The 13,822-nt window shown below is 39.3% G+C and overlaps 1 protein-coding gene across 1 annotated transcript in view; it reads left to right on the top strand.

Moving 5' to 3' along the window:
• TEX9 (testis expressed 9) overlaps positions 1 to 13,822 on the top strand; it is an 85,543-nt gene that overhangs the window by 53,379 nt on the left and 18,342 nt on the right. Inside the window, exon 10 of the mRNA XM_007447234.1 lies at positions 5,549 to 5,683. Coding sequence (XP_007447296.1) covers positions 5,549 to 5,683 — 135 coding nt within the window. The remainder of the gene's footprint in view (positions 1 to 5,548; positions 5,684 to 13,822) is intronic.

Here is a 13,822-nt window from a genome sequence, read left to right as displayed (position 1 = left end):
TATTAAACATATCTTAATCATTTTTTCTAGTTGTTTACAGTGCATTTTTGTGTTACGTGTTTATTATTTCTTCATGGCCAGAAGACTTACTCTCATTTTTGTTTTGTTTTTTGGTTAAGTTAAAGTTATTGGTGCACTCCACAAGTTTCTCTGACCATGGATTTGTCATATTAACACTCTTATTAACATCAGTAACTCACCTTTTTTAAAAAAATGTCTGCCCTCTTGTTATCTTGCTCCAGGTAAAATTGATCTCTGTGTCATTTCCTAAAGCTGCTTTGTTCTTTTCTGCTTTCATAGTAAAAACTCTTCAAAAGCATTTTCTCACCTTCTTCATTTCCTTATATTGTAAAGAAAGCTTTTTTCATTTTTGCCTATATTTATCATGATATGAATGTACCTTATCTTTGTTTAATATTGTATATCTATCATATACATATAAGAGTTGTATATTCTCATTTTTATATATTTTATTACATAGCTGTACCCCTTCCCCCATATTCTTTATTCCCTTCTTTTCCAGCTTAGGTTCCATGGTACACAACTTAATTATCCATTGAATATATTCTTAATTTCCCTGCCAGTGTAGTGCGTGGCAAAACCCAACCTAATTTCCCCCATACTGCTTGTCTATATGGCTGGACAAAAATACACAACCAAGTGGATTGGTCCTACTTTAACTTATTTACAAATATCAAGTGTAATGCTATTTTCCTCTCCTACTTTCTGAGAAGGTAGTCCCCTCTCCCACTTCCAGAGTTGATTATTAAACAGGTTATTTTTTCTCCTCATGTTTCCAATCCCTATTCCAACACTACCATTCTCAGTTCACAACTTCCACCTATTTTACTAAGAAAACAGTAAATTTTACATCAGTCTCTTGGCCTTTGTACCCATCTACTCTTCTTTCCCCGTCATTACCATGAATTACTATCTCTTCTGTCTAAAGCTGATCGCCTCACTGTGCACTGGATCCCATAGTCTGTCTTACTCAAGGACTTGTGCTCCTACAATTATCCTGTTTTCCATTCTCTTGCAAAAATCACATTTACTCCATCTATGAAATTATTTGCATTAGCATACAGGCATGCCATAGGATCTCCAATATATATATTTTAAAACCTCCATAGATCTCATATGTACCTCTTGCCCTGTCTCATTACTTTCCTGTATAGCAAAGTTTCTTAAAATAGTTGTCTCTACTCAATTTTTCTATTCCTCATTTGCCATTCTCTTGAAACTACAACAGTTAGGCTTCTATCTCTACTCTGCCTCTGAAACCATTCTTAACAAGGTCACTAGTAAGCCACATTGCCAGTTCTAGTCAGTTTTTATTCCTCATAGTAACTTATATCTCAGCAACATTTGACATAGTTGATTTCTCCCTCCTTGAAACACTTGATTTGGCTTCTGGAGCATCACACTCGTAATTTCCTTCTATGTTTTCCTGACCTTTCTATGTTGGAGTGTCCAAGGCTCAGTCCTTGGCTCTCTGCTGTCTACATTCCATTTCTGAGATGCACTCATTCATTTCCATGGCTTTATGTACCATCTATATGTTAATCACTCTCACATTTCTACTTCTTGCTCAGATCTTTCTTTGAGCTCCAGACTCTTATGAACATCTTGCTTCCCACTTGATATCAGTACTTGGTATGTTAAACATCCTGTGTCCTAAAGAGGGAGCTCTTGCTTCCCTGCTCTCTGCAGACCTTCTCCTTTTCTCCCTCTCAGTAAAAACATTGAGTTGTTTAGGCCAAAATCCAAGAGTCATCTTGATCCTTCTCTTTCCTCACAACATCATCCAATCCATCAATGAGTCCTGCCAATTCTGCCTTCAAAGTACATGGAATTAACTACTTCTCAAAAACTCATTACTCCCACCCAAGCCCAAGCTACTGTGTTTCACTTATACTATTCTAATGACCTCCTAGATTTCCTACACTCAGTAGCAATACCACAGTAGCTAGAGTACAGTTGACCCTTAACAGCCTGGGGTCTAGGGGTGCCGCTCCTCTGAACAATCTAAAATTCCCATATAATTTATAGTCGGCCCTCTGTATCCCCAGTTCCTATGTACCTGTGGTTCCACATCCGCAGATTCAACCAACTGTGGATTGTGTATTACTGTAGTATTTACTATTGAAAAATTTCTGCGTGTTAGTGGACCCACATAGTTGAAACCCACATTGGCTCAGCTGCAATCCTTAAAAAAACTTAGGATAGGGCTTCTCTGGTGGCGCAGTGGTTGAGAGTCCACCTACCGATGCAGGGGACACGGGTTCGTGCCCCGGTCCGGGAAGATCCCACATGCCGCGGAGCGGCTGGGCCCGTGAGCCATGGCTGCTGGGCCTGCACGTCCGGAGCCTGTGCTCTGCAACGGGAGAGGCCACAACAGTGAGAGGCCCGTGTACTGCAAAAAAAAAAAAACAAAAAAAAAAACTTAGGATAACACACACACACACACACACACACACACACACACATACACACACACACACACCAACTAAAAACCCTCCAAAGACTTCCCATGTCATTCAGAATAAAATCCAAACTATGAGGCAGGGTTTACAAGGTCCACCTAAGGTCACCCTGGGTGTTTCTGCAATCTCGAGACCTAACACTGCCTGTGTCACTGAGCTGAAGCCACACTGACCATGTAGGTGATCTTTGAATATATTAAATGCATTCCAGCCTCAGGGTCTTTGTCTTCTTTGTTCCTCCAGATCTATACATGAATCATTCCCTCATTTGGAAGCCTTTCCCTAACCACTGTACTTTAAATAATTATGTCCCTCCCCCATTGCTCTGTCCTCTTTTCTTTCCTTCTTCCTTTTCTTTGGAGGGGGTGGTGGTGCTTCACTGCACGGCTTGTGGGATCTCAGTTCCCTGACTAGGGATCGAACCAAGCCCAGCAGTGGAAGCACAGAGTCCTAACCACTGGCCCGCCAGGGAATTCCCTACTCAGTTCTCTTACCCTTTCTTTTTCTTCATAGCCCTTCTCACTGTCAGATGTTACATATGAGTGTGTATGTATGTATGTGTTTATCATCTGTCTCTTCCTCTAGAGTGCAAGCTTTACTAGAGGAGAACTTTGGTTAATTGTCATGTGCCCATCATGTAGAATAGTACCTGGCAACGCAGTAAGTGCTTGATAAATGTGTTCATTTAGTAAAACCTATTAGGCATAGATATTACTACTCCCAATTTCAGATGTAGAAACTGAATCTACCACAGCTGGCAGGTTTTTTGATTCCAAGTTTATTGCTTTTTGAACTTCAGCCACTTGTTTCTAGAGCCTTATCTGATCATTTATTTGTCCTCATCTGATTTCTCCTCATCAGAAATACTATGGTTGTTTTTGTTACTCTTTAAGCATTTGCTACATTTGTTTTGTACTGTTACTGATGCATACCTCTTTCTCGCACTATCCCAGTACCTTATGAATGCTTTAAAAATTATGGGAGAATCACAAATTATTTCTTCTTAGACCTCTTAGTATTTGAGTTTTAAACTTAGACTTGATTTTCTTTAAGCTACCCAGCTTTTTCTTTTAAAACTAATGTGAAATTCAGGATTTGAGATTTTTCATAAAAATTTTCTCTAGCAACCTGTAAACTTCTTAATTTGGGAGGTAATAATAGATTTGTTTTAGGAGAGAGTTTTCATCCTAAAAATACTCAATACTGGTATCTTGTCTGCACTTTGTAAAAAGTACTTAAGTATGATTGAAAACAGAAGTGTTTTCAAGTTTTTGTTAAGATTATCCCTTTCTTAATGATTTTCTCGCATAGGAAAATTTTATTTCCTACTTTACTATTCTTCTGACTATCCTTTTTCTTTTTCACTTTTCCCAAGAAGTGGGGCAGTATTGATTAAGCAGTAGGGGGACATCATGTGGTAAAGAAAGGTTTTCTTTTTTCTGTGAAGTAGGTTACAGAGTCACTGGCAGGAAAGAGAAGGGCAAAGATTCATTTCCATATTCTTATGAGAAGAGGCTGAAATGAGGCAGCAAGAATTGTGCCTTGGTAGCTAATGAGAGTCTCTGTCTTTTCCATGTGAACAGTGAGAGAAATCAGGCTGCTCTTAGTGTAGCTACCACCCACAAAGCTGTGAAGAAGGCTGGTGAGAGCAGATGGTATCCAGGCACAGTTTGATTTGTGTAGAAACCTGCATAAAGAGCAGCATGTGTTTTGTTTTGTTTTGTTTTCCCCTTAATTACTCAGAGCTAGGAGATCAGTGTTCAAATAAAACATAGTGATACAGCCAGGAGAAAAAATTGTAAAAGAAGAAAACAGACAACTACGTTGTTAACTGCATCAATTCCATGATGTTTACTGAGAGTGTCTGCTTTATATAATGCTCTGTACCAGGCATTGTAGGACATGCAAAGAAGAGTGAGTTAAATATTACAAAATAAATCCGGTTCAGTAAACATGTCATTAGTGCCTTTTATATGCTGCTGAAGTGCTGGGAATATAGAAATTAAAGTAGTTCTATCCTTAAGGAGCTTACAATATAGTGGGGGAAATGAAGTAAATGGATAGTTTCGGTTCCACACAAGCAGGTTCTATGATATATGTATATCAAGATGCTATAGTAGCTCTGAAGAAAGGGTACTTAATTCAGCCTGGGAGGATAGTGAGGAAGACAGTGAGGGAAGGCTTCTGGGAGAAGGTAAAACCCCAGTGTATAGCCCTGAGTCTTGAAGGATGAATAGTTGTTAGCCAGGTAAAAATGAGGGGTAGGGAGAGGTCAGGGCAGAAGGAAGAGTATGAGCAAAGGGTCGGAGGCAAGAAATATCACGGCTGTTTGGGAGAGATCCAAGCCAAGTACTGCTCTTATAGCTGAACGTAACATTTGTGGGAGGAGATGAGATTATGGTACCAGATTGTGATGGAGTTTGGAGCTTATCCTGTATGTTCATGTTTCTTCCTGTGTGGCCTGTAGACTCTGCAACAGCAACTCTTAGAATATTTGCAGAAATGCAGGTCTAAACCCACACCAAGGTATGGAAAATACCCATAGAATCTGTTGTTTTTGCTCAGAATTGGGATTTTCCTATATTGCTAATGTACAATAGAATGCTCTGTATTTAACAAATATTTTTTTCAGTGATATATTTCATCAGGTTTATACAAACACAGTATTTATGAGAGAATTTATGTCTTACATTGGTTTTGGGAGGTTTCCAAGAGAAGAACCATGATTATAAAATTATAAATAAAATTATAAAATAATGTTTATAAAGTAAATGTAGAAGACATGTATACTGACTCTTGGGATCAATAAAAGGCAGAAAATTCCAAACAAAAAGCAATTTGGAAGCCTAATTTGTGACTACATCTTTAAGGATATATTTTCCTAAAGCCAATTCAGAGTGAGAATTCCCTGAGACCTCTGTCACTCAGTGTTCAGTCTCTGGCCGTGTGTGTGTGTATACAGTTTAGGAGAAAGCAAGGAATATGGAAATGGAAAATGTTTCAGAATAATAGAAGGAACTTATGATATGTTTATAAATGTTCTACATATCTCTCTTACTATACAGGAATTAGAGAATAAAAGAAGACTACAAAAACAAGCTGTCGCTAGTCAAAGTGCCATGGAAGTTCGCTTGAATAGAGCTCTAGAAGAAGCAGAAAAGTATAAACTGGAGTTAAGTAAACTAAAGCAAAATAACAAGGTATGGAAAAACTGAATAATTTGGGTAGTGATCATCTTTGGTAACTTTCTCTTTTATGCAAGACTCAAAAGTGATAGTTTTTAAATTATAATTCTTGATGTCACAGTGAACACACCTCTTTTCAGAAGAAATGTCCTTATTAGCAATATGTACATTTCCAATAAGTTAGAATTATATTGCTTGGACTAGTGCCATACTTGGGTGATAGCACAACTCTTTGGAGAATTCATTCATTTTTTCATCCAACAGATCTTTATTGTGTGCCCATCTTATATGCCAGACACCTTTCTAATCTCTGGGAATAAATAAATGGTGGAAAAAAGTCTGTTTTGAATCTCAAGTCTGTTCTATCCCTCTCTGAGCCTCAATTTTCTAATATATAATGCAAGGGGCTATTTTACAGGGCAGTGGTTCTCAAACTTGAGCATATATCAGAATCACCTGGAGAGTTTATTTAAACAGATTCCTCAGTCCCACCCACAGATTTTCTTATTCAGTAGATTTGGGGTGAGACTTGAGAATGTGCAGGTTTTTTTAAATTTTTATTGGAGTGTAGTTGATTTACAATGTTGTGTTAGTTTCTGCTGTACAGCGAAGTGAATCAGTTATACATATATATATATATCCATTCTTTTTTAGATTCTATTCCCATATAGTCCATTACAGAGAATTGAGTAGAGTTCCCTGTGCTATACAGTACTGTGTGTATGTCAATTCCAACCTTCCAGTTTATCCCTCCCCCACTTACCCTCTGGTAACCATGTTTGTTTTCTAGATCTGTGACTCTATTTCTGTATTGTAGATAAGTTCATTTGTACCCTTTTCTTAGATTCCACATATAAGCAATATCATATGATATTTGTCTTTCTCTGTTTGACTTACTTCACCCACTATGGCAATCTCTAGGTCCATCCATGTTGCTGCAAATGGCACTATAGTTCATTTGTACCCTTTTCTTAGATTCCACATATAAGCAATATCATATGATATTTGTCTTTCTCTTTTTTACTTACTTCACCCACTATGGCAATCTCTAGGTCCATCCATGTTGCTGCAAATGGCACTATATTGTTCTTTTTTATGGCTGAGTAATATTCCATTGATTGTGTGTGTGTGTGTGTGTGTGTGTGTGTGTGTGAACATATATATATATACACACCACATCTTCTTTATCCATTCCACTGTTGATGGACATTTAGGTTGCTTCCATGTCCTGGCTCTTGCAAATAGTGCTGCAATGAACATTGGGGTGCATGTATCTTTTCGAATTATGGTTTTCTCCAGATATGTGCCCAGGAGTGGGATTGCTGGATCATATAGTACCTCAGTTTTTAGTTTTTTAAGGAACCTCCATACTGTTCTCCATAGTGGCTGTACCAATTTACATTACCACCAACAATGTAGTAGGGTTCCCTTTTCTCCACACCCTCTCCTCATTTATTGTTTGTAGACTTTTTGATGATGGCCATTCTGACTGGTGTGAGGTGATACCTTATTGTAGTTTTGATTTGCATTTCTCTAATAATTAGTGATGTTGAGCATGTTTTCATGTGCCTCTGGGCCATCTGTATGTCTTCTTTGGAGAAATGTCTATTTAGATCTTCCACCCATTTTTTGATTGGGTTGTTTGGTTTTTTGATATTGATCTGCATGAGCTGTTTGTATATTTTGGAGATTAATCCCTTGGCAGTTGCTTCATTGGCAAATATTTTCTCCCATTCTGAGGGTTGTCTTTTTGTTTCGTTTATGGTTTCCTTTGCTGTGCAAAAGCTTTTAAGTTTAACTAGGTCCCATTTATTTATTTTTGTTTTCATTTTCATTACCCTTGGAGGTGGATTGAAAAAGATCTTGCTATGATTTATGTCAGAGAGTGTTCTGCCTATGTTTTCCTCTAAGAGTTTTTATAGTGTCTGCCTTACATTTATGTCTTTAATCCATTTTGAGTTTATTTTTGTGTATGGTGGTAGGGAGTGTTCTAATTTCATTCTTTTACATGTAGCTGTCCAGTTTTACCAGCACCACTTACTGAAGAGACTGTCTTTACTCCATTGTATATTCTTGCCTTCTTTGTCATAGATTGGGTGACCACAGGTGTGTGGGTCTGCCTCTGGACTTTCTATCGTGGTCCATTGATCTGTATTTCTATTTTTGTGCTGGTACCATACTGTTTTGATTATTGTGGCTTGGTAGTATAGTCTCAAGTCAGGGAGCCTGTATCCTCCAGCTCCATTTTTCTTTCTCAAGATTGCTTTGGCTATTTATGGTCTTTTGTGTTTCCATAAAAATTGTAAAATATTTTGTTCTAGTTCTTTGAAAAGTGCCATTGGTAACTTGGTAAGGATTGTATGGAATCTGTAGATTGCTTTGGGTAGTATAGTCATTTCACAATGTTGATTCTTCCAATCCAACAACATGGTATATCTCTCCATCTGTTTGTCTCATCTTTTATTTCTTTCATCAGCATCTCATAGTTTTCGGAGTACAGGTCTTTTGTCTCCTTGGGTAGGTTTATTCCTAGGTATTTTATTCTTTTCGATGCCATGGTAAGTGGGATTGTTTCCTTGATTTCTGTTTCTGATCTTTCATTGTTATTGTATAGGAATGCAAGAGATTCCTGTGTATTAATTTTCTATCCTGAAATTTTACCGATGCATTGATGAGCTCTAGTAGTTTTCTGGTAGCATCTTTAGCATTTTCTATGTGTAGTATCATGTCATCTGCAAACAGTGACAGTTTTACTTCTTTTCCAATTTGGATTCTTTCTATTCCTTTTTCTTCTCTGATTGTGTGGCTAGGACTTCCAAAACTATGTTGAATTATAGTAGTGAGAGTGAACATCCTTGTCTTGTTCCTGATCTTAGAGGAACTGCTTTCAGTTTTTTACCGTTGAGAATGATGTTTGCTGTGGGTTTGTCATGTATGGCCTTTATGATGTTGAGGTGTGTTCCCTCTGCCCGCTTTCTGGAGATGGTCATGTGGTTTTATTCTTCAGTTTGTTTTTTCTTTAATATTAATCTATTTATTTGGCTGTGCGGGGTCTTAGTTGCAGCATGCAGGATCTTTGTTGCCATATGCGGCATCTGTTGTGACATGCAGGATCCTTAGTTGCGGCATGCAGGATCTAGTTCCCTGACCAGGGATCGAACCCAGCCCCCTGCATTGGGAGCAAGGAGTCTTAACCCTGCTTAACTAGTCTTCACTGGACTGTCAGGGAAGTCCATATTCAATTTGTTGATGTGATGTATCAGATTGTTTGATTTGTGTTATTGCAAAATCCTTGCATCCCTGGGATAAATCCCACTTGATCATGGTGTATGATCCTTTTAATGTGTTGTTGGATTCAGTTTGCTAGTATTTTGTTGAGGATTTTTGCATTTATTTTCATCAGTGATATTTGCCTGTAATTTTCTTTTTTTGTGATACCTTTGTCTGGTTTTGGTATCAGGGTGATGGTGCCCTCATACAATGAGCTTGAGAGTGTTTCCTTTCTCTGCAACTTTCTGGAAGAGTTTCAGAAGGACAGGTGTTAACTCCGCTCTAAACGTTTGATAGAATTTGCCTATGAGTCCATCTGGTCCTGGGCTTTTGTTTGTTGGAAGATTTTTAATCACAGTTTCAATTTCAGTACTGGTGATTGGTCTGTTCATATTTTCTATTTCTTCCTGGTTCATTCTTGGAAGGTTGTACATTTCTAAGAATTTGTGCATTTCTTCTAGGTTGTCCATTTTATTGGCATATAGTTGCTTGTAGTAGTCTCTTACGATCCTTTGTATTTCTGTGGTGTCCATTGTAACTTCTCCGTTTTCATATCTAATTTTATTGATTTGAGCCCTCCCTTTTTTTCCTTGATGGGTCTTGCTAAAGGTTTATCAATTTTATCTTCTCAAGGAACCAACTTTTAGTTTCGTTGATCTTTGCTATTGTTTTCTTCATCTCTGTTTCATTTATTTCTGTTCTGATGTTTATGTTTTCTTTCCTTCTGTTAACTTGAGGTTTTGTTTGTTCTTCTTTCTCTAGTTGCTTTAGGCGTAAGGTTTGGTTGTTTGAGATTTTTCTTGTTTCTTGAGGTAGGAGTGTATTGCTATAAACTTCCCTCTTAGAAATGCTTTTGCTGCATCCCTTAGGTTTTGGATTCTCATCTTTTTGTTGTCATTTGTCTCTAGGTATTTTTTAATTTCCTTTTTGATTTTTTTAGTGATCCATTGGTTATTTAGTAACATATTGTTTAGCTTCCATGTGTTTGTGTTTTTTACAGGGTTTTTTGCCTGTAATTTATTTCTAATCTCATAGCTTTGTGGTTGGAAAAGATGCTTGATGTGATTTCAGTTTTCTTAAATTTACCGAGGCTTGATTTGTCACCCAAGATGTGATCTATCCTGGAGAATGTGCCATGTGCATTTGAGAAGAAAGTGTATTCTGCTGCTTTTGGATGGGATGTCCTATAAATATCAATTAAGTCTATCTGGTCTAATGTGTCATTTAATACTTGTTTACTTATTAATTTTCTGTCTCAGTGATCTGTCCATTGTGTAAGAGAGATGTTAAAGTCCCCCTCTATCGTTGTGTTACTATCAATTTCCCCTTTAATGGCTGTTAGCATTTGCCTTATATATTGAGGTGCTCCTATGTTGGGTGCATATATATTTACAATTGTGTACTTAAATATGCAGTTGTAAATTCTTCTTGGATTGATCCCTTGATCATTATGTAATGTCCTTCCTTGTCTTGTAACAGTCTTTATATAAAGTCTATTTTGTCTGATATAAGTATTGCTGTTGCAGCTTTGTTTTGATTTCCATTCACATGGAGTATCTTTTTCCATCCCCTCACTTTCAGTCTGTAAGTATCCCTGGGTCTGAGGTGGGTCTCTTGTAGACAGCATATGGGTCTTGTTTTTGTATCCATTCACCCAGTCTGTGTATTTTGGTTGGAGCATTTAATCTATTTACACTTTAGGTAATTATCAATATGTATGTTCCTATTGCCATTTTCTTAATTGTCATGGGTTTGTTTTTGTGGGTCTTTTTTCTTCCCTTATTCCTTTGTTCTTTTCTTTTGTGGTTTGATGACCATCTTTAGTGTTGTGTTGGGTTGCTTTTTCTTTTTTGTGTGTTTATCTATTGTAATTTTCAGGTTTGCACGTCCTATGAGGCTTTGATAAAGCAGTGTTTATATATAGAAGGTTGTTTTAAGTTGCTGGTCTCTTAATTTCAAATGCTATTCCCATTTTCTGCATTTATACTTTTCTCACGGTTGCTGGATTTGATATCATATTTGTGTATGGGTGATTTCCTGCCTTTACTGTATGTTTGGCTTTACCAGTGAGCTTTTGCATTTTTGATTTTCTTGTTTCTAGTTGTGGCCTCTTCCCCCGTCCACCCCCCACCTAGAGAAGTTCCTTTAGGAGTTTAGAAGTTCATTTGTTGTAAAGCTGGTTTGGTGGTGTTGAATTCTCTTAGCTTTTGCTTGTCTGTAAAGCTTTTGATTTCTCTGTCGAATCTGAATGAGAACCTTGCTGGGTGGTATATTCTTGGTTGTAGCTTTTTCTCTTTCATCACTTTAAATATATCCTACCACTCCCTTCTGGCCTGCAGAGTTTCTGCTGAAAAATCAGCTCATATCCTTATGGGGATTCCCTTGTGTGTTATTTATTGCTTTTCCCTGGTTTCTTTTAATATTTTTTCTTTGTATTTAATTTTTGTTAGCTTGATTAATTTGTGTCTCAGCGTGTTCCTCCTTGGGTTTATCCTGTATGGGACTCTGTGTTTCCTGGACTTGGGCGGCTATTTCCTTTCCCATGTTAGGGAAGTTTTCCACTATAATCTCTTCAAATATTTTCTCAGGCCCTTTCTCTTTTTCTTCTTCCTCTGGGACTCCTATAATTAGAATGCTGGTGCATTTAATGTTGTCCCAGAGGTCTCTGAGACTGTCCTTATTTCTTTTCATTCTTTTTCTTTATTCTGTTCTGCAGCAGAGGTTTCTCCCATTCTGTCTTCCAGGTCACTTATTTGTTCTTCTACCTCAGTTATTCTGCTATTGATTCCTTCTAGTCTATTTTCATTTCAATTATTGTACTGTTCATCTCTGGTTTTTTGTTCTTTAGTTCTTCTAGGTCTTTGTTAAACATTTCTTGTATCTTCTCTATCTGTGCCTCCATTCTTTTTCCAAGATCTTGGATCATCTTTACTATCATTACTCTGAATTTTTCTTTAGGTAGATTGCCTGTCTCCTCTTTATTTAATTGTTCTTGTAGGTTTCTATCTTCCTCCTTCATCTGCAACATATTTCTTTGTCTTTTCATTTTGTGTAACTTACTGTACGTGTGGTCTCCTTTCCGCAGGCTGCAGGATTGTAGTTCCTCTTGCTTCTGGTGTCTGCCCCCTAGTGGGTGAGGTTTGTCCAGAGGCTTGTGCCATTATCCCCTTGATAGGAGGTTTGACTGGTGTTGTGGTGACCAGAGCCTGCCCTGGATATTGAGTGGGGCCTCCCTTTGCTCTGTGGTTGTCACTGTCCCGTCAGGGGTGGGGTCTACTCCCTGTTTGTTGGAGTAGAGGCCCCAGATCTGTTTCTTAGCTGTGTTTCTGTACTGTGGTGTGAGGTAGGTGGGAATGGAGCACTCCACTGGGAGAGAAGCCACTGAGTATTCCTCCTCTGGAACTGTTCACCGTGAATGTGCTCTGTTCTGTCCCCTTTCGCCCATTGTGCGGGCTCACAGAGTACACTGTTGTTGGCACTGCTCTCGGTCCCACCTTAACTGTGGGTATGCCGGCAGTTGGCTCTGGTGACACTCAGACGTTTTTTTCACCAGACCACTGGCATAGATCCACTGAAGTCAGGTCCCAGGACTACAGTAGTCGTGCACCTGGACCTGCTGTGGAGCTATGGAAGCAGCTCAGACTCTGGCCTGGCCCAACCTCTGCATGTATGTGCCCACAAAGCCCACAGCTGCTAAAGCCAGACTCGTCCCGCCTGCTGGAGCACTTGTCCTTTCAGATGTTTTGCAGGCACTGAATTTAGGAAGCCATCAGCGGAGGTGTAACTCGTTTGTGCAGCCACAAGGAGAGATTTCAGTTCTTCCTTGGTCACATGGCCCCTGAGGTTCAGCTGTGGTTTCAGCCCCACCTCTGTGTGTTCCTCCCACCAGAGTCTGCTCCAGAGGTTGTCAGAGCACAAGAGCCCATCAGGCAGGAAGGAACCGTGGTGGTGATCGGGGTGAGCAGGCTCCCCAGGCGGGAGGGTGCTGGGGTAGGGATTGGAACATGTGAGCCCATCAGGCAGCAATCAGGTGAGTGGGGCCCCCAGGCTGAGGGAGGGGGTGGAGGAGGCAATAGCAGAGCCATGAGAGCCAGCTCCAGTGGGAGCCCTCCTTAGTGCCCATGGATGCAGGGGCTGGTACGTGACGGGAGAGGCTGTAATGGCCGCCCCGCCCTTTGTGCACCACTCAACAATGGTTCTTTGCCTCTGTGGAGGTCCAGGCTTCCTCCACGAGCATTCCTCGTTGTGGAGCTCCTTACTCCCATCCCCTCTGGCTGTCTTCTCACACCCAACAGCAGTCCCCTCCCCAAGTTTGCTCTCCAAACCCCACATTCCAGCCACCAGCAGAAACCTGTGTCAGGCTGAGGTGCACAGGGCTGTGGCACAGACCATCCCATCCTGCTTCCTCTCCTCTTCCTTTTTCCTTCTTTCTTTTGTCCTACCCAGTTATATAGGGATATTTCTTGTCCTTTTAGGTGTCTGAGGTCCTCTGCTAGTGTTCAGAAGGTGCTCTGTGAGAATTTTTCTATTTCTAAATGTATTCTTGATGCCTTTGTGGGGAGATATGAACCCCACGTCCTCCTACTCCTCCACCATCTTGGAAAGTCCAAATGTGCAGGTTTAACAAGTTACCAGCTGATGCTGATGCTAGTGATTCTGAGATGACATTTTGATAACCACTGTTATGGAGTTATTATAAGGATCACCATTGTGTCTCTAGCATCTAGCCAATGATTGGTGTAGAATTAACACTCAGTTCCTGAAATATCTGTTGAATAAATGAAGACTCAAATATCAATGGATGTGAAAGCCTTTTGTACACTCTATAAATACTGGCTATTAGTTTTTGGTTTTGTGTCAACCTGAAAGTGACACTCCATTAGG

Source organism: Lipotes vexillifer, unplaced genomic scaffold, assembly GCF_000442215.2.
Source record: "Lipotes vexillifer unplaced genomic scaffold, Lipotes_vexillifer_v1.1 scaffold1649, whole genome shotgun sequence".
NCBI lineage: Eukaryota > Metazoa > Chordata > Mammalia > Artiodactyla > Lipotidae > Lipotes > Lipotes vexillifer.
Note: the sequence above shows the minus strand (reverse complement) of the source record. Positions and strands in the feature narration are given on the sequence as shown.